This window comes from Dasypus novemcinctus, chromosome 1 (assembly GCF_030445035.2).
Source record: "Dasypus novemcinctus isolate mDasNov1 chromosome 1, mDasNov1.1.hap2, whole genome shotgun sequence".
Taxonomy (NCBI): domain Eukaryota; kingdom Metazoa; phylum Chordata; class Mammalia; order Cingulata; family Dasypodidae; genus Dasypus; species Dasypus novemcinctus.
Window position 1 is genome coordinate 79,586,876 of NC_080673.1, and position 25,640 is coordinate 79,612,515.

Consider the following 25,640-nt stretch of genomic DNA (forward strand, 5'->3'; position numbering starts at 1 on the left):
TAGAATTTGGGCCATGTCTCCATTTTGACAGTTATCCCATGAAATTTAAGTCTTCTTCCATGTTTTCTCTCTTCATAGATTCTGATATCTTTGGAGGCAAGAATTTTTTCCTACTCATTTATATAGCTCCTACCACAGTGTTTGACAGAGGGTAGGCATTTGATCAGTATGTGATTCGTAAATAAATGAATGAATGAGTGAATGAATGAATGAATGAATGAATGTTTCTGTAATAAGCTTAAGCTCCCGAAGAGAAGCGACTGAAGGTCCTTTCGCTGACCAGTTCTCATTCATTTTACTAGCTATTTATTATAATTTGATTCTTAAATGCTGCAAAGAGGTGTCCAGATATACCTTACCATTTACCAGCAGGGCTGTCTCTATGATTAAGTTCCTCATCGGCAGAAGCTGTTTTTAAGTCACTTGACTGCAATGCTTAGCAAAGCCCCAAGCACAAAGTATGTTCATTTAAGTGCCTACTATGAGTTTTCATTATGATGAAATAAAATAATAAACAATAATGATTTTAAGTATAATTTAAACAATTCAGTGATATTAGGTTTCTTAATTTAGGTTATAAAGAACATTTTCCTAACTAGAAGATTTTTCAATTGATTGGGTTGAAATTTTTTTAATACTTAATACAAATTAATTTTAGTATTTTATTTAGATATGAATTGTTTCACACTAGACAACATAGAACAAGTTACAAAGAGAACCTGATTCTTTATTAGTTTAAAATGTTAGAAAATATAAGAATATTTCTGGTACAAATGTTTTATTTCAGGCAAAAAGACATATCCTAAAGTACTAATTACTCTTGTATAATTTATCTGTTCTTTCCTGCTAGTGAGTGAAGGAGAATCATTAGACAGAACATAAACATTTGAAGTTCTAATTAAAGTAATAAAACCATTATAATTAGTAATGGAAAATTTATTCTCTGATCTCTGCAACCATAGTATAAATCTAACTATGCTCAGAACTTCCAGTTCTTTGCCAAAAAAAGCTACATTATCTTGATTTTTTGCTTTTTTAGTAGAAATTTAGGCAGAAAATCAAATCTTTTTCTGGGAACAGAAGTCTTAGTATCTTCAAACTTTGTTACCTGGAAATGTTCCAGATGTCTAATTAATGGGAAATCTCACTCAGCAGGCAAGGAACCAGTAAAAATTGTGCACTTTAAAGAGTTTTTTTAATAAACTTAATCTCCCTTTTATTATTCCAAGTAAATCATAATAAAAGATGCAAATATCTTCAAATTTAATTAAGATTTAAAATATAAAGAAAGTGTAATAATGAATTGGCTTAGTGATTTGGACGTTTAAAACTAAAAAGCTTATTTAACTTGTATGTGTATTTTTAATACCACACGAAATGGAAGGAGAATTCCAAAATTACATTATTACATTTTCCCTATTCATTTTAGTTTATCATAATGCCAATTTGAGAGACATTTATTGAACATTTACTGTGTATGAGGCTTTATGCCAAATGTTTTCTATGTATTCATCATTGAGTTCTCACAGTGAACCCTTGTGGTAAGTACCACCATCCTATGAAGAAACCGAGGCTTAGAGAACTTACGTACCAGCCTCAGGTCATACATCTATACAGTGATGCAGCCAGACTAAAAAACACGTCTGCTTTACCACAGCCTCCTTATTCTCTATTAGTACATTGGGGATATGTAGGCAATATCCACAAAATCACCATGGAGTCCCCTGGTAAAGAAGACCTCATCTTAGTTATGTAACTGAAAGTTTGTCATCTGTAAGGGTATGGGCTATATCTGCATATAAAGTGTAACTGAAGTGTAAAATCTCATCCCAAACCATCATTTTTTTCTGAATAAAGATAATTTCTCTACCTAATTTTAATTCATTTTGACATTTATTGGATGTCTAACATGTCCAAAGCACTTAGCTCTGTGTTGTGAGTGGTACTGAAATGAGCAAAACAGTAAACCTGATTTCAAAGTACTACCATCTATGAGACTGATAAGAAATGTATATAATACAATATAAAGCTAAATATGACAAATGCTTTAAGAGTAGACTAATCAGAGTGCCATAAGAAAACAGATTTGGTGGATCAGGGAACGCTTCAAAGAGGAAGTGACGTTTGAGCTGGTTGAACCAGGAGCAGAATCTTGATGTGTAAATGGAAGGGGAACTCTCAGTAGTGAACAGAAACAGTTTCACAAAGACACGTGCTTTTCTTCAGGGGCCAGGAAGGCACTGTAGATGAGTGGAGTGGGCCTAGTGTGGGGATAAATTAATTGGAAAATGTATACCCCCTCCACTTAAACACGCTTAAATTCAAATATTTTTTAAAACACTGAGCCAAACCAAACCAAACACTTGTCTAGCCAAATTCTTGACCCAGGCCCACTAGATAATGACTTCTGGATAGTGGATGTTTTGAAAATGGCAAGCACTAAAATTAGTTGGAGGAATGCATATTGGAGAATAATGTGAAGTAAAGCTAGGAAATGTTTTGAATCGTAGTCTAGCATCCTATCTTTGATCTGTTAAGTGTTTTAAGTGTGTTTGTTAAATAGTATTATGCAGGGTCTTGAATGCCAGGTGACTGAAGAGCTTATGTTTAATTCAGTAGGCCAAGAGGACAATTAAAGGTTAAGAAAGAAGTTGCTTTCATCGATTTATCTATCCATCCATTCATCCACTCCTTAATAACATTAACAACAGTTACTGATCTTTTCTGTGCGATACTCTGTACTAGACTCTGGGGATTCAGCAAACTTCCTGTCCTCATGCACCTCAGGCAGTTATTTCTGACAGCAGTCTGTTTAATGAAAGGAGAGAGACTGGAGGTAGGGGGAGGGTATTAAACATGAATGTAGTAGTACAAGCAAGATAAAATGAAGGTCTAAATATGGATACTGGAACTTGAAGCACCACAAAGGGCTTCACAATTAACTAGATGTAGATGGTAAGAGAGATGGATAAACCCACAGAGTGAGATTTCAAGCCCAGATTATTTTAGAGGCTCATGTTTTGTGTAAATTCCTTATAGAAAAGGCCAATATAGTGGGAGAAATGTTTTCTTAACATCTAAAATTTTGGATCTAAGGTGCTGGCAGGGAATTTATGTGAAGGTATAGTTAATTGAAACGCTGGTCTGGAGCTCAGAAAAGAGGCCACAATAAGAAAGAATTTGAGTTTCCTATGTAGAAGTGCTGGTTAAAACTGAGTAAATGAATGAGAGTTTCATGATGGGAAGTGTGGGGAGAGGAGAGAAGACTATCCTCTGGAGAAGGATGAGAAAATGAAAACCTGAGGCAGCAGTCAGAAATGTGGGGAAGGAAATGATGCTGCCCTGCCCTGCAAGGCAAGAGACTGAGCATGGCCATCTGTGCCTATGGTTGAGATCCAGAATGAGAGCTGGATTTTATTGCAAGTCACTGAAGTTTGCAGTTAAGAGGTCCACAACCTTTAAGAGAAAAGCTTTAGTAAAAGATGGCATGTAAAGCCAGATGGTCGTTGAGTTCATAGGAAGTAGTTAAACATGACTGGACAAAGCAAGCTGGCTTGACAGGATAGGGTAATCACTCGAGGAAGCCAATGATGAAGCCATTAGAGTTATCTAGGCACGAGATGACAAGCTCCCAGGTAAGGGTAGGCATGAGGTAAAGCATTTGGGTAAAAAAGAGGCATTTTAAAAGAAAAATCAATGGGTCTCATTTCTTTGTTGGTCTGATTTCAGTAAACATGGCAAAGTGATGAAGTTTTTAGGCTGATAACTTCTTTAAGTCCTATAGTTTTTTAACTTAAAATGTAGGACTTTTATTAGAAGACTATTATATCTAGCCTTGTAATGGGTGTAGAATGAACCGAGAAGATAATTTAGAGACATTATCTTCAAATTTTATAATTATAGAAATTATAACATAGTTTTATTTTAAAACATTTTTGTCATTTGTCATGAAATTATAAATTAAATATCTTAATTCTTTATTCTCTACCATGAGTCATTAAAGTTGTTTGCCCATGGCTCTCTTTTCTAAATATTTTGTAAGATCCAAACTGAAGCATCACTTCCTAAGAGCTGTTTGACTATCAGCCAGTAAAGGGACCAACAGCACAAAATGTTTTCATAGCAGCTGCTTTATGTTATAGTGCTTGTTTTAAACAGATACAGAAAAGGCCTAACACTCCATGATTACCATAAGTACACAAGAAACTAGTAAGTCTTTAACAATATGGTACAATTTTAGAAAATTATGCAATTGCATTTTAGTATGTAATTTCACATATTTACAATTGGAAGAGCTTATTTAAAAAGAGTTTGAAAATAATGACACCCAAATTAATGAAGTTTTACTATAATTATTTTACATACTCTTATTTGGCACAATTTTCCAATTCTCCGGGCATGTTTCTTCCTCTAGGCAAAGTGTTATAAGAAAGATTGGCTACAATACTGTAACTCATCATTGGGCAGTTGTAGTAATAAAATTTTTGGAGTGTTACAAACCCAAACTTTCTCTGTAGGTGTTTTAGTATTGTCCAATTCAACACTGGGACCCAGGTCATACTCTGGAAAATAAATAGCTTCTTTTTCATTTTTATAGCTTCAGAGACTGTGTTCTAGAGAATTATTTCGTTCCATAGAAATAATGTCTAAATTTTAATTGAAACATCTGATGACCTCCGAGAGTTTTTAATGAGTGTTTTAATTTGATTATGAAATACATATACTTTCTAATTCTGTTTATATAATTCTTTTGTTCTCCTGTAGAAGAATAAGCCACCTAACCCACCAGCCTTTATCTTCATGATTGATGTTTCATATAGTAACATAAAGAATGGTCTTGTGAAGCTGATCTGTGAAGAACTGAAGACTCTGCTGGAAAAGCTTCCAAAGTAAGGGAACTGCCATTCTTTTTATAACTTATATAATATTACTGAATTAATTTCTTGGCCAGAAATCAAATGCTGAATGACCCATTGATATATTTTGCTTCTGAGGACATTGAGTAATTATTTATAAATAAAACAGTCCCATTCTTTTGAGTCCTAAAAAGTAAGAGTGATTGTTTTATACAAAGCAAAAGAAGCAAACTGTTAAAATAATTCTGTGACAAAAGCATTCAAAATACACTAATGCTTGGGCATCTGTTACTCACTTTTCTAAAGTGCCTCTTCTATAGCAGAAACTGTAGTTGACAGGTATGGTGAAGAGTTGGGGAGGGATGGGCCAGGGTGCCAGAAAACTGAAATGTTTTCTTATGGCAGAAATGGCAGCTTTTAGATAACTTTCCTTCTGTCCATATGATACACTAATTCCTTTGCAGCTTCACTGTTCAATGTCCTGTAACTTAGCAGCACAAGATATGTCACTTTCCTTGCCATTGCAAAGGGCAGTGCATACAAGGAAAGGTGGAAAGATATTTTGGCAAACATGGCTATTTTTAAGATATCTTAGAATACAAACTGGTTATTTAGGATGGGAATCTAGAACCTAATAAAGAACTTCAGGTGCAGGGAGAATGCCTTCCTTTATGAGAGGAAGACACATTTAAGAAAATTAAACAGTCTAATAAATGCTGTCTAAAGCCTACTGTGTATACCAATCTCAACATCTTCTACCCTCTCCCTATCTCTCTTCTGGAAGGGGATACTTTTGGGGGTAGGGAATATCTTCAGCCATGAATCTTTTTTTGCTCACTCCTCTGTATTTGTTCAGCCTATGACCACTGCCTTGATACACGTGAGGCTCAGACGAATGAACTCTAGACCTCCCAGGAATAGTTTTGTTTGTATCTTGAAACTGAAATCATAATATTCTCGAGGATGGTTTGGAAAAGCGGTGGGGATGTTTAAAAAACACTGAGGTGATTTCAAATTGAATTCTAAAATGAAGAATGAGCCAAGAGCAAGTTGAAGATGGCAGCATGAGAAAGGCATCTTACGACAGTAGAATTGTTTTGTGATTGTAATTCTTTCATACCATTCTTAGGGAAATTGGAAAAGGATGGATTTTCTATTAAATGCTATGTATTTTAAAATATGTATACAGTAGAACTCTCTCACAGACTTATTTTAATTCTAATTCTGAATTTTGAGCTGCATTAGGATGAAAGAAAAATACTCTAACTTCTAGAAAATTTTTTTCTCTCTTTTCCTCTCTCTCAAATTGGTTAAAATTAAGCTAACCTGTTTTCATAGACAGTTACTTCACCAACCCTGTGTTCCTTTTCAACACAGAGATGATGTGAAGCATACAATGTGTTGACACTATCTATCTATCTATTTAAATTGGGTGGCTTTTCTCCCCCAAATTTTATGTTGGGGTTTTTATGTGTGTAACTATTTTTTATAGTAAGATTACCATCAATTGGATTTTCTTCTTTGAGCTAAAGCAGGTAATATATCAAAAAGTATTTTTAAAGCACAATCTTAAATCTTGTGGATTAAGATGGCCTATTCATCTCTTAGCTAATCTTTTGAAAAGCTTGGGCCCCACTCTTTAGTGTTTGACTTTGGATTCATTTCTTTGATCTCGCCTGGTTGCCAGACTTTTCTATCTGACTTCTCTGGGACACGGAAGAAGAGATATGAAGTGCCTTATCTATTGTTCATTTCACACTATAGTTTTTGTGTTTTTTTGGTGTGTTTGTTTTTGATGCCACTATAGCTAATAAGTTCAAAGGGCTTGATTTTGGAATATTCTGGTTTATCTAGTTGTTAATATCTTCAGTGTCACTCTGTTGGATGTTGTCTAGGTTCCTTACTTTAACAAAGTACCACACGCTGGGAGGCTCAAAACAGCAGAAGTTTATTGTCTCACCATTCTGGAGGCTACAAGTCCAAAATCAAGGTGTCAGCAGGGTCATGCAACCCTTGATGTCTCTAGGAAAGAGTCTCTTCCATGCTTTTTTCCTGGCTTCTGGTGGTTACTGGCACTTTTGGGACTTCGGTCTCTGTCTCAGTCATCACATAGCCTTCTCTCTCTGTCTCCCAAGTTCCTTTTCATATACAGACACCAGTTAAACTGGATTAGGACCCCTTCTAATACAGTTCAGCCTCATCTTAACTAAGAAGATCTTCAGAAACCCTATTTCGAATTATGGGCACAGTCAGAGAACTAGGGATTAGGAATTTGAGGGGCAGGAACAATTCAACCCATAAAATATGGTATACTCCAACTCTTCATTCCAGTAAAATAATAGGGCAAGTGTTGTTGAGGGGAGGGGGGAATTGAAAAGCCTAAGAACAAAAACATTTCTCCTTTATAATAAACCTTAAGTCACTTCACAAAATTTGTATCAAATTAATTTGAAGAAGACACTGAGAATTAGTTTTCTTCTGCTGGATTTAATTTATTTAATATTTATTTTAATTTAATTTTTTGGGTTTTTTTTTTGCAAGATTTTAAAAATTTTAATAATTTTGTACATTTAATAATTGAAAATATAAACAATTAAAAACTAAAAAGAAAACACAGTTGAATAAAAGCATACGTTTCTCAAATGTACTGAAAACATAATTTTTAAAAAAAATCATACAATATGTTAAACAGTATATTTGATTCATAGTAATGTAATCATACAGTATTTATCCTTTTGTGTCTGGCTTGCTTCACTCAACATAATGTCCTCCAGGTTCATCCATGTAGTCACATGCTTCACAACTTCATTTCTTCTTAGAGCTCCATAGTTTTCCTTCATGGGAATACACCACAGTTTGTTTATCCGTTCATCTGTTGAAGGACATCTGGGTTGTTTCCAGCTTTTGGCAATCATAAATAACGCCCCTATGAACATTGGTGTGCAGATGTCTGTTTGTGTCACTGCTCTAAGTTCTTATGGATATATATCCAGTATTAGTATTGCAGGGTCATGTGGCAAGTCTGGATTCAAATTCTTTAGGAACTGCCAAACAGTCCTCCACAGTGGTTGTACCATTCTGCATTCCTACCAATAGTGTATAAGTGTTCCTATCTCCCCCCATCCTCTTCAACACTTGAAGTTCTCTGTTTTTTTAATAATGGCCATTCTGATAGTTGTGAAATGATATTTCATTGTAGTTTTGATTTGCATTTCCCTAATCATTAGTGATGTTGAGCATTTCTTCATGTGTTTTTTTGCCATTTGTATTTCTTCTTTGGACAAATGTCTTTTCAAGTCTTTGCCCATTTTTTAATTGAGTCGTTTATCTTTTTATTGTTGAGTTGTAGTATCTCTTTATGTATCTTGGATATTAAACCCTTATCAGACATGTGATTTCCAAATATTTTCTCCCATTGAGTTGGCTGCCTTTTCACCCTTTTGACAAAGTCCTGTGAAGTACAAAAGTGTGTAATATTGAGGAGGCCCCATTTTTCTATTTTTTCTTTTGTTGTACATGCTTTGGATGTAAGGTCCAAGAAACAACCACCTACTACAAGATCTTGAAGATGCTTCCCTGCATTCTTCTAGTAGTTTTTTATGGTCCTGGCTGTTATATTTAGGTCTTTGATCCATTTTGAGTTGATTTTTGTATAAGGAGTGAGATAGGGGTCCTCTTTCATTCTTTTGGTTATAGATGTCCAATTGTCTCAGCACCATTTGTTGAAGAGACTGTTTTATTCCATTAATGTTAACTTGGTAGGTTTGTCAAAAACCAGTTGACTGTATAGGTGAGAGTTTATTTCTGAATTCTGAATTCTATTCCACTGATTGATATGTCTATCTTTTTTTTTTTTTAAGATTTATTTATTTTTTTCTCTCCTCTTCCCCCTCCCCACCCTGGTTGTCTGTTCTCTGTGTCTATTTACTGTGTCTTCTTTTTTGTCTGCTTCTGTTGTCAGTGGCACGGGAATCTGTGTTTCTTTTTGTTGTGTCATCTTGCTGTGTCAGCTCTCCATGTGTGCGGCACCATTCCTGGGCAGGCTGCACTTTCTTTCGTGCTGGGTGGCTCTCCTTACGGGCACACTCCTTGTGTGTGGGGCTCCCCTACACGGGGGACACCCTGCGTGGCATGGCACTCCTAGCGCGCATCAGCACTGCTCATGGGCCAGCTCCACACAGGTCAAGGAGGCCCGGGGTTTGAACTGTGAACCTCCCATGTAGTAGACGGATGCCCTAACCACTGGGCCAAGTCCACTGCCTGATGTGTCTATCTTTATGCCAGTAAATGCAGTTTTGTCCACTGTAGCTTTGTAATATGTTTCAAGGTCAGGTAGTGAAATTCTTTTCAATGCCACTGATTGATGTGTCTATCTTTATACTAGTAAATGCAGTTTTGTCCACTGTAGCTTTTTAATATGTTTCAGGGTCAGGCAGTGAAATTCCTTTCATGTTGCTCTTCTTTTTCAGAATGCTTTTGGCTATTTAGGTGCACTTTCCCTTCCAAATGAATTTGGTAATTACCTTTTCTAATTTTGTAAAGTAAGCTATTGGGATTTTGATTGGTACTGCATTGAATCTATAAATCAGTTTGGTTAAGATGGACATCTTTACAATATTATTCTTTCAGTCCATGAACACAGAATGTCTTTCCATTTCTTTAGGTATTCTAAAATTTCTTTGAGCATTGTTTTGCAGTTTTCTGCATATAGGTTCTATACTTCTTTGGTTAAATTAATTCCTAGGTATTTGAGTCTTTTTGTTGGTATTGAAAATGGAATTTTCCCTTGATTTCCTCCTCAGATTGTTCAGTACTAGTGTACAAAAACAGTACTTCTTTTTGTGTGTTGATCTTGTGTCCTGCCACTTTGCTGAACGCATTTATTAGCTCTAGTAGCCTTGCTGAGGGTACTTCAGAATTTTCTAAGTACAGGATCATGTCTTCCACAAACAGTGAGAGTTTTACTTCCTCTTTTCCTATTTGGATACCTTTAATTTTTTTTTTTTCTTGTCTAATTGCCCTAGGTAGAACTTCTAGTACAATACTGAATAACAGTGGTGACAGTGTGCATCCTTGTTTTGTTCCCAATCTTAGAGGGACGGAAAGCTTTCACCCCTTCCTCATTGAGTGTGATGTTGGCTGTGGGTTTTTCATATATGCCTTTTATTATGTTGAGGAATTTCCCTTCTATTTCTATCTTTTTTCAAAGTGTTTTTATCAAGAAAGGATGCTGGATTTTGTTGAATGCTTTTTCTGCGTCAATTGAGATTATCATGTGTTTTCATTCCTTCAGTTTCTTAATGTGGGCTATTACATTGATTGATTTTCTTATGCTGAACCAGACTTGCATACCAGGAATAGATCCCACTTGGTCATGATGTATAAGTCTTTTGATATGCTGTTGGATTCTATTTGCAAGTATTTTGTTGAGAATTTTTGCATCTATATTCATTAGATTGGTCTGTAATTTTCTTTTCTTGTAGTGTTTTTATCTGGCTTTGGCAATAGGATAATGCTGGTTTCATAAAATGTGTTGGACAATTTTCCCTCCTCTTCGGTTTTTTCAGAGTTTAAATAGGGTTGGTGTCAATTCTTTTCAAAATGCTTGGTAGAATTCACATGTGAAGCCATCTGGTCCTGGACTTCACTTTGCTGGGAGATTTTTGATGTTGGATTCAATATCTTTAAATGTGACTGGTTTGTTAAATTCTTGTATTTCTTGTAGCATCAGTGTAGGTTGTTTGTGCCTTTCTAGGAATTTGTCCATTTCATCTAGATAGTCTAGTTTGTTGGCATATAGTTTCTCTTAATATCCTCTTATGATCCTTTTTATTTCTATGGAATCAGCTGTAACTTTCCCCCCTTTTATTTCTGATTATATTTATTTGCATCCTCTCTCTTTTTTCCTTTGTTAGTCTGGCTAGGGGTTTGTCGATTTTCTTGATCGTCTCAAAGAACCAGCTTTTGGTTTTGTTGATTTACTCTGTTGTTTTTTTGTTCTCAATTTTATTTATTCCTGCACTAATCTTTATTGTTTCTTTCCTCTGCTTGCTTTAGGGTTAGTTTGCTGTTCTTTTTCTCATTTCTCTAGTTGTTCAGTTAAATCTTTGAATTTAGCTCTTTCTTCTTTTTTAATGTGGGTGTTTAGGTCTAAAAATTTCTCTCTCAAGACTGCCTTTGTTGTATCCCATAAGGTTTGATAAGTTGTGTTCTTGTTTTCATTTGCCTCAATATGTTTACTGATTTCACTTGCAATTTCTTCTTTGTCCTACTGATTATTTAGGAGTGTGTTCTTCAGCCTCCACACATTTGCGAATTTACTTTTTTCCTATTAATGATTTCCAGTTTCATTCCATTATGATCTGAGAAGGCGCTTTGTATAATTTCAGTCCTTTTATATGTATTGAGAGTTGCATTGTGCCCTAACATGTGGCCTATCCTGGAGAAAGATCCATGGGCACTTGAGAAGAATGTATAACATGCCGAATTTAGATGCAGTGTTTCTGTATGTGTCTATTAGGTCTAACTCGTTTATCATGTGGTTCAAGGTCTCTATTTCCTTGATGCTCATCTGTCTTGTTGTTCTATCTAATGATGTGAGTGGGGTGTTGAAGTCTCCAACAATTATTGTAGAGATGTCTGTGTCTCTCTTAAGTTTTCCCAGAGTTTGTCTCATGTATTTTGGGTTACCCTAGTTAGATGCATAGATATTTATGACTGTTGTATCTTCCTGGTAATGTCCCTTTTATTAATATTTAATGGCCTTCTGTATCTCTTATCACATTTTTGCTTTTAAAGTCTGTTTTGTCCAATATTAGTATAGTTAGTTACCCCTGCTCTTTTTTGGTTACTATTTGCTTGGAGTATCTATTTTCAACCTTTGATTTTCAGCCATTTTATATCCCTCGGTCTTAGATGAGTTTTTTGTAAGCTCATGTTTTTTTAAACCATTCTATCAGCCTGTATCTTTTGATTGGGGCGTTAAATCCATTCATACTCTGCAATATTACAGTAAACGCACTACTTACTTCCACCACTTTATTCTTTGGTTTTCATATATCATATTTTTGTCTGTCTTTTTACTCTTTTGGTTATCCTTTCTGCTATTCTTTTTTCTATACTCTCCTCCAATCCTCTCTTTCCTGTCTTTTTCTTTCAGGTTCTAAGGCTTCCTTTAATATTTCCTGCAAAGGTGGATTCTTTTTTGCAAACTCTCCTAGTTTCAGTTTGTGAATATTTTATACTCACCTTCATATTTGAAGGACAATTTTGTTGGATAAAAACTCTTGGCTGGCAGTTTTTCTCTTTCAGTATCCTAATTGAATCATACTACTGTCTTCTCATCTCCATGGTTTCTGAAGAGAAATCTGCACTAATTCTTACTGTACATGATGGTTTACTTTTCCCTTGCTGCACTGAGAATTTTCTCTTTATCTTTGACATTTGACGTTATGAGTAGTATGTGTCTTGGAGTAGGTCTATTCAGATTGACTCTGATTGGGGTGTAGTTCACTTCTTGGACACATAGGTTCATTTCTTTCATGAGCATTGGGAAATTTTCAGCTATTATTTCTTCAGATACTCTTTCTGCCCCTTTTCCCTTCTCTTCTCTTTCTGGTACTCTCATGACATGTATGTTTTGTGTTGCATGTTTTCATTCAATTCTCTGAGCCCCTGCTCAACTTTTTCTATTCTTTTCTCTCTTCAATGTTAGTTCTTTCTTCAGTATCACTTATTCTTTTTTCTATCATTTTGAGTCTGCTCTTGTATGCCTCTGATGTGGTTTTTTTTTTTTTTTTTAATTTCACCTATTGTGTCTTTCATTCCCATTAACTCTGTTACTTTTCTGTTTAGGTTTTCAAATTCTTCTCTGTGCTCAGTCATTGTCTTCTTGATGTCATTTATCTCTTTAACCATATTGTCTTTCAACTCATTAATTTGATTTTGGAAATTTGTATCTTTTTGATGCTTAATTCTCTCCTGGGGCTTTGCTATATTCCTTTTCTTGGGCCATTCTATTTTCTTAGTATGGCTCATAATTTTTTGCTGATGTCTAGCAACTGATTAGGATGTATTTACTCAGATGCTTAATTTCCCTTTTGTTGGGACTTAGTGGCAGGAAGCTATGTGTTACCACTGCTCTTTGATTCTTGGCTCAACCTGGGTTGTTAGGATTTTCCCTGCTGGTTGTTCAAAACTGGGCACTGGACCCAGTAATTGGATTGTAGATTCGCTTCCTAGGGCCTGGGGGAGGGAGGCTATAGATCCGGAAAAAGCCTTTCCTACTTTTTAAAAATTTTCTCCGTGCACTTCCTTAGTCTACCAGCAGATGGCACACTTTGGCAGCTCTCAGTTCAATGCCTGGTCAAAGTGTATTTGATGCAGCACAGACTGGATCAATGTGATAGAGCTTCCTGTCTAGAGGCTAGGAGCCTTGTAATTCAAACTTCCTTTGAGACAGTTCTCCAGACTTCTCTGGCAGCCCCTTCCCTTTTCCTTGCTAGAAAATATTTCTACTCCCTCTGAGTCCTCAACAATTGGTTCCTGTTAGTAGGGAAGGAGATCGAGAAGGTCCTATATTTAGCCCCTTGCTGGCTCCCAAGGCAAACAATGGCACACCCCACCTGGCCTGAAAGGGCTCCTGGGACACCGCAGACCAAATCTGTGTATAAAAGGCCGAGTCAGCCTTAAGCTGTGTCCCTCTCTCTCTCCCCTTTCCTGGGGTGTCCTCAACAAACGGTCCCAGCTAGAAGAGAGGGACATTGTGAGGGTTGGAATTCTCCAGTGCTTCATCAGCTCCCAGGGCAAATCACTGTGTGGTCCCACCTGGCCTGGAAGGGCTCGTGGGACACATTAGACCATAAGCGTTAGGCTGTGTCCCTCTCTCCCCACTTTCTTGGGGTGGTAGACCCCTGGAGTCCCCTTTCACTGTAGCCGCAGGCCCAGAGGCCTAAGAATTCTGAGGTGTCTTTCGTGTGGGGGATGGTGCCGGCAGCAGCAGCTTCTGGTTTCAACTCACAGTACTGTTTGTCACATTTCTCTCCTTTGTCCTCTCTCCACCTTAGCCTGGTGTCCTAAACTCTAGATCTTTTTCTAGGCTGTTTCAGCCTGTCCTCTAGCTATTTTTCTGGATTTAATTTAATGAGACAGTTACATTGTTGAAGAAAAAAAATTTAGATAGTTTTTTGTTTTTCAAGCAACTTTTTAAAAGTATGTCCTCATGGAGACAAGTACTGATATTTTACAATAAGGTGAACTATTCTGATTAGATGCTTTTTGAAAATGTTAATTTATATTTAAGTGAACCCTATAAATCCCAAGATACTCTTTTCTCATTGCTTGAAAATTTCCAAATCCAATGGGAAATAGCAATCCAGATTCTTCTCTGTAGTTTTTCTTTTGTGCCTTTTGTCTCAGTTGACTCCAAATTAACTATTAAAGGAGAATAAAAGTCTTTCATGATTTTCTAGGCCTTTTTCACATTATTTAATAAAAAGTTTACTAGGAAATGGGAGCTTACCCAGTGGTGTGTTGTAAACCGACTCTCAAATAAATAAAGCCTGGATTTGGAGCCTTTGCTGATTTCTGTGGTATAAACACTCCCAGCCTGGCTTACTTTAATCTGCCAATATTTTGTCATTAAACCAGAGTTGAGAAGAGATGCATACAATCAGCTTACAATTTGTTTTCTAATTTTCCATCCCAACAGTGGTATGGGAAGCAGAGAGAATAAGGTGGGAGACCTGCCCTTTATTTGCTTATAGTCAAGTGTTAGTTTGCCAAAGGCTGCCTATGGAAAAACACCAGAAATGGTTGGGCTTTTACAATAGGGATTTATTAAGGGAAAACCTTACAATGTCCAAATCAAGCATCATCAGAGGTGCTTTCTCACCAATGTCGTTTGAGGGCAGATCTTGTGGTTTACCACATGGCGAGGCAAAATGACAGCTGATCTCTTCCGAGGTCCCTACCTTCCCCTGCATGCTCCATGGACCTCATTTGTGGTGATCCAGTATAGGGCTTGTCTCTTTCTGTGCCTCCTCTGTCAGCCTCAGCTGCTCCTCTTCTTCCCTGAGTTCAGCTGTGGTCAATCAGGCATATGGCTTGACTCTTCAGCCTTGAGCTGTTCCATGGGGTGAGCCCCTCAGGGGCCTCTTTTCCGGCCTGTGTTCTGCTGGTTCCAGACTCTAGGACCTTTCTCAGCTTCTCAGGGCTTCTCTGTTCCTGCAGTCCTCTCTCTGTGGAAATTGTCTTTCTCTGTGTGTTCTCAGTTTATATAGGACCCAGCAAGCAGGCGGTGCCCAACTTGAGTTATGCCTTACTGACATCCAATCAAAAGAGGTCTAATCAAGTGATCTAATCAAGGACCCTTATTGAATGCAATCAAAGGGTCCCACACTCACAGGAATGGATTAGTTCAAGAACAATCTTTTTTAGAATTCACAAAATTCAAAACACCACAGTCAGGTACTCATGAAATGTTAACTAAAGGCCCTATATGCTAAGAGTCAAACGAGAATCTTTTATGGGTATTTAGAAAAATAAATAACTTTCAGTTGATGCAGCAGAGAGTGTTTCACGGAAGGAAAATTTGTTCTTGGTCTTGAAGACTACAATTCTAATAAATAGGAAGGGCAAGAGGAAAATATGAATGGTATAGTATAGTGGTTACTTGCATGAAATCATATAGCTTGGTTTTTTATGTGTGTATCTGTGTGTATGCTCTCAAAGGATTAGGAGTCCCACTTCTGAAAACATCTGTACCAGAGTACAGAATATAAACACTCCCAAAATGCTTTTGGAAGGGATTATTAGAATCTATTTAAACTGCCCACCCAAGGCCACAATGTAGAACCAATGCCTTCAATTAATAAGGGAGTAGAGAAGAAGAAAAACAGTTTAAAGTCAATACTTTACCAGGCTATACTTCACTGAAACATCAAAGAAACAGGAGTCTGCAGAGGAATCAGCAATTTGAACTTCACGTGCTTTCAACTAGATATTTCCATTTTCCTTTCTCTTATATTCAACTAATTCTTCTATGGGCAAAATTAAGAAACTGGGCAAACCAGGTTCTTCTTCAATAAAGTTATCCTCCAGGCACAATAGGTTTTATTTATTGTCATCTAAGGGTCAAGTAAAATGAGATATTTCTTTTGTGGCTTCCGTTTAGCCATTGAAAGCTATCTTATAACCATAATTTAAAATTAGTAAAATCATCAGTAGTATCTAGGTGTTTTATTTTTGTAGAGAGAGAGAGAGGGGAAAAACAGTATAATTCACTTTGACAAGCATGTAACTAGAGTCTAGACCACTAAATTTTTAATATACTTAGTATAGATGGGAATGAGAACACCCACATATTTATAGTCCTTTCAGGAAGATTATTGTCTTGGTTTAGAATCCCCCTGCCCTCCCAAAATCTACTTTTTGTTATAGTTTTGGTGCTTTTTTTTTTTTTTTGCCTTGCCATGACCCTCACCAGTCATTACCTAATAAGAAATAAATCATCAGTTTTTAAATGATTCAGTTTATATATTTATAAAGTATGATTGTATATATTATATAGTTTTCTAAATCTAACCCATTTTCTATTAAGATTCTTTAGAATGTGTAAGAAAAGAATCACACACATGGAGCAAGTCCTTTCTTGATAAAAGTAGTTGTCCTGTTAGTAACCTGAGTGTGCTTTTCTCTAGCTTCAGATATTCCATTTGTATTTCTGAGAGAGCTTTGTTTCTAATGAATGTAATTAGGCTGACTTGTTCAAGAAAAAAACAACATACGATACACCAATTTGCTATGGATTGAGAATAACTGTATTAAAGAAATATGAGTCAATGTTTTTATACAATTTATTAGATTTTTTACCTAGAAATTTTAGAATGCTTTTCCTTAGCAATTAAATTTTCTACTAATACCTCCCCAACCCCACTGTGAGTCAATACTATTTATGTTTGGTGATAGAAATTAAGACCAAAACTTTAAACATGTCTTCAATAAATTTTATAGGACACATTGAATTTCAGGTTGCAACCTGCCTCTCATGCTAACCTTATAAAAGGACCTCTCAAATACTTTTTTTTTCCTCATAGGGAAGAGCAAGAAGAGACTTCTGCCATTCGAGTGGGTTTTATCACATATAACAAAGTTCTCCATTTCTTTAATGTAAAGAGTAATTTGGCCCAACCTCAGATGATGGTGGTGACTGATGTTGGAGAAGTCTTTGTTCCTTTGTTGGATGGTTTCCTTGTCAACTATCAAGAATCCCAATCTGTGATTCACAAGTAAATATCAAGTATTTTATGATGTAAACATAAATCATTTATCTGTTGTTAATTGCATTGTATTTTGATTCAGTTATGTATTTGTCCATGGCAAGGGGATTTTAAGACATGGATTATAAGACTATCACGTGTTATGCCTGTGTCTTTTAAATGTAGAATGGTATCTAAAAGGAGGGATTTTTATAATTAACCCTATCAATACTTTCTTTTCTTTACTGGAAAGGTAACAGAAGGAGATATGTCCTGCATGTGGATGATGGTTATAATTACTAAAGATATAGTCAATGTTCTAAGAACTTATCGTCAAAAGATATCAGTAGTGTAGCAAGTAAAAAATTATCTACAAAGGTGTGATTCTGTAAATGTTCCAGCAAATCATAAATTTTGATGCTGGGCTATGTCAAGATTTCAGACATTCCTCCCCTGCGGAATAACCTGTGAAAAATCCACCATAGGTATTGGGCATAAAAATAAATGGCATGTGAGTATAGAATTGAAATGTCAGTGATTTATTCACTGAAGTTTATTACAAATATACTAAATATTTAAAATCTATTATTTTTTTATTTCTATAGTTTATTAGACCAGATTCCAGAGATGTTTGCAGACTCTAATGAAAATGAGACTGTCTTTGCTCCTGTCATCCAGGCTGGTGTGGAAGCACTAAAGGTGAGAAGAAACCTCTTTTAATTGCTAGAAAATAAAATTTGGAAACAGACAGAAAAAATAATAATAAGGAAGGCTCATCTATGATTGGAAATAGGGAAATGCAGCTGGCATTAAAACATGTAGTTTACTAGAGGCTGTTACAGACTTCCTTATAAATCACCAGAGGAAATAGCCCAAACCACAAACTGCTCCCAGCATTTACATTTCAGCACTGTTAGCATCGGAACAACTGATTTTGTCAGGATTTCCAGTTTAGTCCCTCCCTTTGGTTTTTATATGAACTTTATGTGATCTGTTTTAAAATTAGTTTGGCAATATCTGAACTACTAGATATGAGAAAAAAATTCCTGTATCACCCTGCCCTTCCTTGGGATTTTCAAATGTGCAAAGGCAGGGCCTTAAGCTGAGAGTTGTACTGTTACTTAGGGTCTGGCTGGATGCCAAAAGCAGACAGGAGGTTGGCCATGTTACCAGTTGGGAAGCTGAGTTCAATTGATGCCGGTCATTTTCATAGTAAAAAAGAAAATCTGAGAAAGGCAAAATAATTTAAAAGCATTTACTCTTAATCATTACTACCTTAGCACAGGAGTCAAACCACTTTGGTCCTGACAGCTAGTTCTTAAAAATTAACTTTAAAATTTTACTCAAGTTAAATTAACATTTAAAATAAAATGGCTAGTAATGGTAACAATAAAAAACATCAACAATAGGACAGAATGAATTTATGAAACACTTCTAGCTAAATATTTACTCAGTATTGGATCAAAGACCTTCAAAAGGTCTCAGAATACATGTTAATTTAACCTATATTTTGTAAGTCGATTTTATATCATGAAGCAGTTTGGAGATGTTAGGGCTCACCCTGTGAAAGGCAACCATAATAATTGGTTGGGGTACAGGAAAGACTTAGGAATTCCTGTTTCATTCCATATTGCTAAAAACAAATATATTGTCTAGTTCAATTTGAAAGATTTTTTTTTGTTCTTTCTTCCAATAAGATACTTAGAATTCCACGTGTAAATCTTTCCATACATGATAAATTATACATAATCCTTCACTTCTTTCTACTCTAAGAAGTTGGAACTGAGAATAAAAATTGTATTCATGTACTCATGCCAAAGAGGAATGGTGAGTGCATATTCATAAGCTAATATGTCGTCAATTAAAAGAGTATAGTAAAGTGAAAAGGAGAGTTCAGGCCCGGCTTCCAGTGGACCTGAGTGCAGGATCCCAGCTCGGTGCCTTACTCCATTTCTAAATGAGAACAATACTATTTTATAGCAATGTTTTTTTACATTGGCAGTCCCCAAGTGGTCTACAGACAGCTTGGCAGCTTTGAAAGGAAAAATATGGAGAGCGAAGTATGGAGTGTACATGCGTTCCATGTGTCTGAAATGTGATATTAATACATTACGGAAAAACTGTTGTGTTCTTAGTAACCATAATGTTCTTCAAGGTTGCACATGCACTATGACGACTGCAGCAATCAGTCTTCTCAATTCTTAGTCAGTTTACTAGAGTCAATTCAGTTCTGCCTGTATATTTTCATCTTTTGCGTGTTATTTTTTATATTTGCATGTTTAATGTTAGAGTAATGTATAATTTTACAGTGACATTTAAAAAATGGGATGAAACTATTATCTAAGTAAAACCCAGAACAACTTCATAAATCTCAATGTTAATGACTTACCATTCTTACAAAGAAGATTGAACTATCTTTGTAAAATGACAGTTTTAGATAGTGTCGATGGCAGCTACTATCATGTGCCTGCTGCCAGAGTGAACATCATTTTCCCCAATGCCAGTCTTCATACAAAGGCTGAAAGAGGGTTTGCTGTTTCAGAGAAGTAACACTGTAGTTCCCCAAATGGCTAATCATAGAATCCCAGATTAAGGAGCAGGTGCTTTTCAAAAACAGATTTCTGACTCCACTCCCAGAGAATCTGATTCATTAGCTCTTGGCTGAAGCCTAAGAATCTGTAGTTTTTAGAGTTCCACCTTTTTTCTTGATGATTGTCCATATTTGGGAACTGCTAGCATGAGGAATTATTATCCATTCTGAAATCTCTAAGAATATCCTTATATTAAGTTAGCTCATGGAAAAATTATATACCCACCCATACAGTTTCATATGTTACTTTTGCCCTAGGAATGCTGTAACTTACCTATGATTTACCTTCTTGCCCTGAGTTTCTCATAATGGTTAAAATGAGAAATAATTGAATGAAAAAAGTTTCTTTCTTTTGCAGAAAGTTAAGTTGAAGATGTCATTGCATTTTTCCATTTATAAATGTAGAAACATTCATTGCTGATTCCCTTGAGTCAACTTTTACAAGTATTCTAACTTAATGTTTCTTTTAGCCTTAGCTTTCAAGAAAGGTACTAATAATACTAGAGCCATATATTTTCTAATATAATTATTTCCTTTTCCTGGCTTTTTAAAAAATACTGATTTCTGGTTCTTTTACATTTGCTTTAGGTGGTTCTATTATATTTATACATTTAATCATAAGTTTCCTCAAAATGTTTTTGTAACAGATTAATATGAATAATAAATTAGGGAAAAACATCTCCTTTATCTTTCAGGAAAATTCTGTGAAATTATAATTCATTGTATAAGAGAAAAATTGCTGCAGTGTAACTGCAGCTTGTCTGTAGTTTATGCTTTTTGTCTCATAAGCAAACTTGCCAGCTTTGGATGAAGAAAAATTTTTTTCCCAATAGGATAAAATTGTATATGTGTATTTAAATGTTTGGTGTATCTGTGGTTGTTTAGCTGCTTCTGGCACTCATACTACCTGATTATCTTTTCAGGTCGAGTATGGCTAAAATTCAGTCGAGTTTAAATTTGTGTAGTTTATATACAAAGTACTAACATTTTTGCCTAATGTCATTATTAGACTAAGATAATATTTTAATATTTAAATATTAAGGACGTCATGTCATTCATTCACTCGATCTTTCAATCAGGAAAGATTTATTAAAGGCCTATGGTTTATAAGGCAACGTAGCTCCTAAATTTTTAGTGTAGAAGAAAAGATGTAACTTTGTAATATAAGGCATAATGGAATGCTTATTGCTTGTATTTAAAAATGGGGTGTGTGTGTGGGGGGTTAAAAATAACTTTGGAAAGTCTATTATACTGTGGCTGGTCAGCCAAATTGCTCAGGGTATTTTGCATAGGAGGCTGGAGATGAGCATCTGTCATCCATCTGAGGGCAGGGAGTAGAAACTAAAGAACATCAAAGTGAAACTTATTGTGTATTCAAGCAAAGACATTTTAGAACTGAACTCCCCCTTTTGAATTACAGCTTTACTTTCCATCAGATAGATAACAAGTACAATCTATATATAGTAATATACTTTTTAAAGCAAACAGAGTGGACAAAAACTATAACAAAAAACATACTAATTTGTCACAAAGATAAACATGGACTGTTTGGAAAGTTCTTATGCATACATTTGCAGAAGTCCTTGAGCAAACCAAGTGAAAGCTTTAATGTACTATTTTCTATTATAAATGCTTCCATGTCCACAGCATATTGGACTCTTAGTCTTTAAAAATCTGTATCTAAAAATCTTATGCTCATAACTCAACTTTATGTGAATAGTCTTTTTTCTCAGCCAATAAACAGTTTTCTGAGTTAGGTATTAGTTCCACCATAAAACTAGAGAAAATTCAATTTGGAATAAGATTTTGGCAAAAGTTGGAGAGAAATGGCCTTTAGTGCCATGCTTAAAATATATCACTAGTCAGGAAGATTTCTCTTTAAATGGTCCTCAGTATGTACTTAAATTTAATTTCAAAGTAAAATACATTCCACAACATTCACAAACATTTATGGAGTACTATAGAGTGAAATACAATAGGCATGATGGGGCTTATAGAAACATAATGTAGAAAAATCAAGGTCTCTCCTTTTAAGGGAGCCCTTGATCTACAGGAGCAGACAGTAGGACACATAAGGTTGTCATACAGTGACATGGATTCTAAAGTAGTTTTGTCTACAAAGGTGAGTGGGGAATTAGAAGTGGAGGCAGTCAGCTCTGCCAAGGTTGTTAATGACATGTCTCTCAAAGGAAGGGACATCAGAGGTGAAATTTTAATGTGTTTTCTAGACCAAGCTTTCTCAACCTGTTTTCTGCCATAAAAAGAATGACATATGTCATTCATCTAATTCTTTATGACATACTTCTGTGGGGCCAGTCAGATATAGATTAAAACGTAAGTTTTATAGGGAAATAAAGCACAGTCTATCCTAGGGGCTTTTTCTTTTTTTTAATTTACTCCTTATATAAGATTTTAGAAGAATGTGATTAATGAAATAGCCAGATCTAAAATTAATAGCCATTTCACAAGGAAAAAGGAATAAATATGGCTACTCAAATTTTTTAATATTGAACTTTTCTTTTAAAAAGGGCCCTGATTTTTTTCTGTGAGAGTTCTACTCCACAGGTCCAATCAAGTATGTTGGATTATAAGTTATGCCATGTACTGGGTCACTGAGCTTTCTCAACAGTTATTTTACATAGACATTGTTTTTCCTATTTTATATATTAATACTAGTAACAAGCTTAGAGGATTTAAATAATTTGCTCATTGCCGCTCAGATAATAAAATGACTGGGATTCTAACCCAGGCAGATAGACGCTAGGACCTGTGATCTTAACTACTATTGTATAAAATTACAGTGCCTCCATGAGTAGAAAAATATCTAGATGGATGGAAGAATTTTTTACAATGAATTCCTTAGGGGAACAAGAAAAGTTGGGAAGAATGTACACTTTAAAAAAAAATGTTTTTGGGAAACGGACTTTGGCCCAGTGGTTAGGGCGTCCGTCTACCATATGGGAGGTCCGCGGTTCAAACCCCGGGCCTCCTTGACCCGTGTGGAGCTGGCCATGCGCAGTGCCGATGCGCGCAAGGAGTGCCGTGCCACGCAAGGGTGTCCCCCGCGTGGGGGAGCCCCACGCTCAAGGAGTGCGCCCGTGAGGAGAGCCGCCCAGCGTGAAAAGAAAGAGCAGCCTGCCCAGGAATGGCACCGCCCACACTTCCCGTGCCGCTGACGACAACAGAAGTGGACAAATAGACACCAAGAACAGACAACCAGGGGGGGGGGGGGGGGAATTAAATAAATAAATAAATCTTTAAAAAAAAAAATGTTTTTAGGTTTATACCTTTTTTACTACTTGAATTTTTGGGGAAAAATGTTTACAGTAATAAAAATGATAGAAATAAAACAAACCTTAGTCATAGAATTTTTTAAAAGTTTAACATGTCTAACATGATATCAGTATTACAGTAGATTTTACCCTAATTTGGTCATTGGAATTAATGTGTCTGTGCTGATCAAAATATTGGTAGTGTCTTTCTCTTGTGTAGTGTACATCTGTGTTCACTCTGTGTACTTCATCCTTGCCTTATTATTAATACTATATTAGTAATTTTCAGTACAAGGCTTGTGTAACAATAAAGTCACAACTCATAAATTCTTGTTCATTGCCAGTGACAGCAAAGACTGGACAGGACCTGGATTACACCCCCTTACCAGTGGGTTGGCTATGACTATCCCTTCTACCCACTCCAGAAAGCCTACCAAAAAGTCACTCAATGAGCGATATTAGGACAGGCTAGCCTTCAGTTCGCTCAATTAATTTTTTCAGGAAGTTATTCACAAACCTAAATACCTTGTTATTAGCTGCAAATAACTCACACCACCAGTGTGGCATTAAATCCAACCAATGCAAGCAACAGCTCCAAGCAGAGAAAAGGGGAATGGATCCCAGCATGAGGAAACAAAATATGCAAAAACATGGAGGTGTGTAAAAGCACCTGTTGTGCTCTTTTTTTATTTTGTCTTTATTTATTTTTTTCATGTTACATTAAAAAAAATATGAGGTCCCTATATACTCCCCACCCCTCTCACCCCACTCCTCTGCCCATGACAACAACCTCCTCCATCATCATGAGACATTCATTGCATTTGGTGAATACATCTCTGAGTACTGATGCACCTCATGGCCAGTGGTCCACACCATAGCCCACACTCTCCCACAGTCCACCCAGTGGGTCATGGGAGGACATACAATGTCCGGTAACTGTCCCTACAGCACCACCCAGGACAACTCCAAGTCCCGAAAATGCCTCCACATCACATCTCTTCCTCTCACTCCCTACCCTCAGCAGGCACCATAGCCACTTTCTCCACACCAGTGCCACATTTTCTTTGATTACTAACCACAATAGTTCATTAATAGAATATCAGTAAGTCCACTCTAATCCATACTCTATTCCTCCATCCTGTGGACCCTAGAATGGCTGTGTCCACTCCACATCTATATCAAAAGGGGGCTTAGATTTCATATGGATGCTGGATGCAATTCTCCTGCTTTCAGCTGTAGGCACTCTTGGCTCCACAGTGTGGTGGTTGACCTTCTTTACCTCCATGTTAGCTGATTGGGTAAGTCCAATAAACCAGAGTGTAGGAGCTGCAAGTCTGTTGAGGGGCCCAGGGCCTGGTTATCACATGGTCAGTCCAGAGATTCATGTCCCCTGGGTATACATTAAACCCCAGCACCAACTACAGTTCCAGTAAAAGTAACAGGAGAGGCTTGTGGACAAGACATGTTAAATTACACCAAAAATGTATAAGGGCTGATAGGCTAAAGTGTAAATCATAATAAAACATAAGATAACTAAAACTTTAGAAAATTTTATAGTCTAATATATAAACCACAATGTAAACCCAAATGTTACCTTGTTTGAAAGCTATTGTCTCAATATCTGTAGATCAGTTTCAATAAATACAGTATGAACATGTAAAAAGATTATTGCTGTGGAAGGGAAAAGGGTTTTATGTTGGATAAGTGGGAGTACTGTATATTGTATTTATGAATTACTGTGATCTAAAACTTTTGTGAAGATAAGCTTAATAATTTGGAAAAAGAAAAAGAAAGGATGTAGACACTGAGGAAAAGATGGAAGAAGTTGCCTTGCCAATTTGCATACAGGGCAACACTTATTGCAGTGAATGGAAGGCAAAACATCAAAAACAAAGCTTTTGCATTTTTAAATTTTTTGATACCCAATTTATTTTTACCTTAATTTTTCTAAATTAATATGTATTCTGTATCTAACCTTTAAACTCATCACTATATTCCATTTTACTGTTAATGGAACCTGGCAATATATTGGGCTTCATTTTTGAAGACGTTTTGGATCATAGAGAGGTTCACCTGGTGTGTTCTGGGAAAGCAAGAAGCTTGTGTGGCTGGAGTTTCCAGTGTAAGCAATGACAGGGGTGAACAATATTGGAAATTAAACTGGATAGATTCAGACTGAATTTCACAAGGCCTTGAAGCTTTCATTTACTGACTGTGTGACCTGTGGCACAGTTGTGACCTGAGCCTCAGTTTTCCCATCCTTAAAAAATGCAAACAGTAATACCTGCTTCAAAGAATTGAGAAGGGCCAAGCCCAGATATAAATTCAGCAAATGATGGTAGAAACTCATCTTACTTCTTCCTGTCCAGATAAAGGAATGTAGACTTTATCCTGCAATAGAAAGCCTTCAGTATTCTTGAGGAGAAAAACCACATGATCAGAACAATTGCCTTTATTTCAGGGAGCATGTTCTGGCAGCAGTGTGCAGGGGGGTTTGGAGAAAGACAAGATGACAGGGGTTGAGATGGTGTTAATATGTTGAATCATACTTAATTTGTAAATCCTGCTTGGTAGGCTACTTCTTAGTTCCTTAGATAAGATTTTATATTCTGAATACTGAATTGAACTTCATGGAGCTTGAAGTCATCTTTCTATTGTTTCTCAG

The 25,640-nt window shown here is 36.2% G+C and overlaps 1 protein-coding gene across 2 annotated transcripts in view; it reads left to right on the plus strand.

Annotated features, from left to right (window-relative positions):
• Window positions 1-25,640, plus strand: part of SEC24D (SEC24 homolog D, COPII coat complex component) — a 108,593-nt gene that overhangs the window by 57,615 nt on the left and 25,338 nt on the right. For both annotated transcript variants that reach the window (XM_004479041.4, XM_004479040.3), the window contains exons 11-13: window positions 4,765-4,889; window positions 16,952-17,143; window positions 17,719-17,812. In XM_004479041.4, coding sequence (XP_004479098.2) covers window positions 4,765-4,889; window positions 16,952-17,143; window positions 17,719-17,812 — 411 coding nt within the window. The remainder of the gene's footprint in view (window positions 1-4,764; window positions 4,890-16,951; window positions 17,144-17,718; window positions 17,813-25,640) is intronic.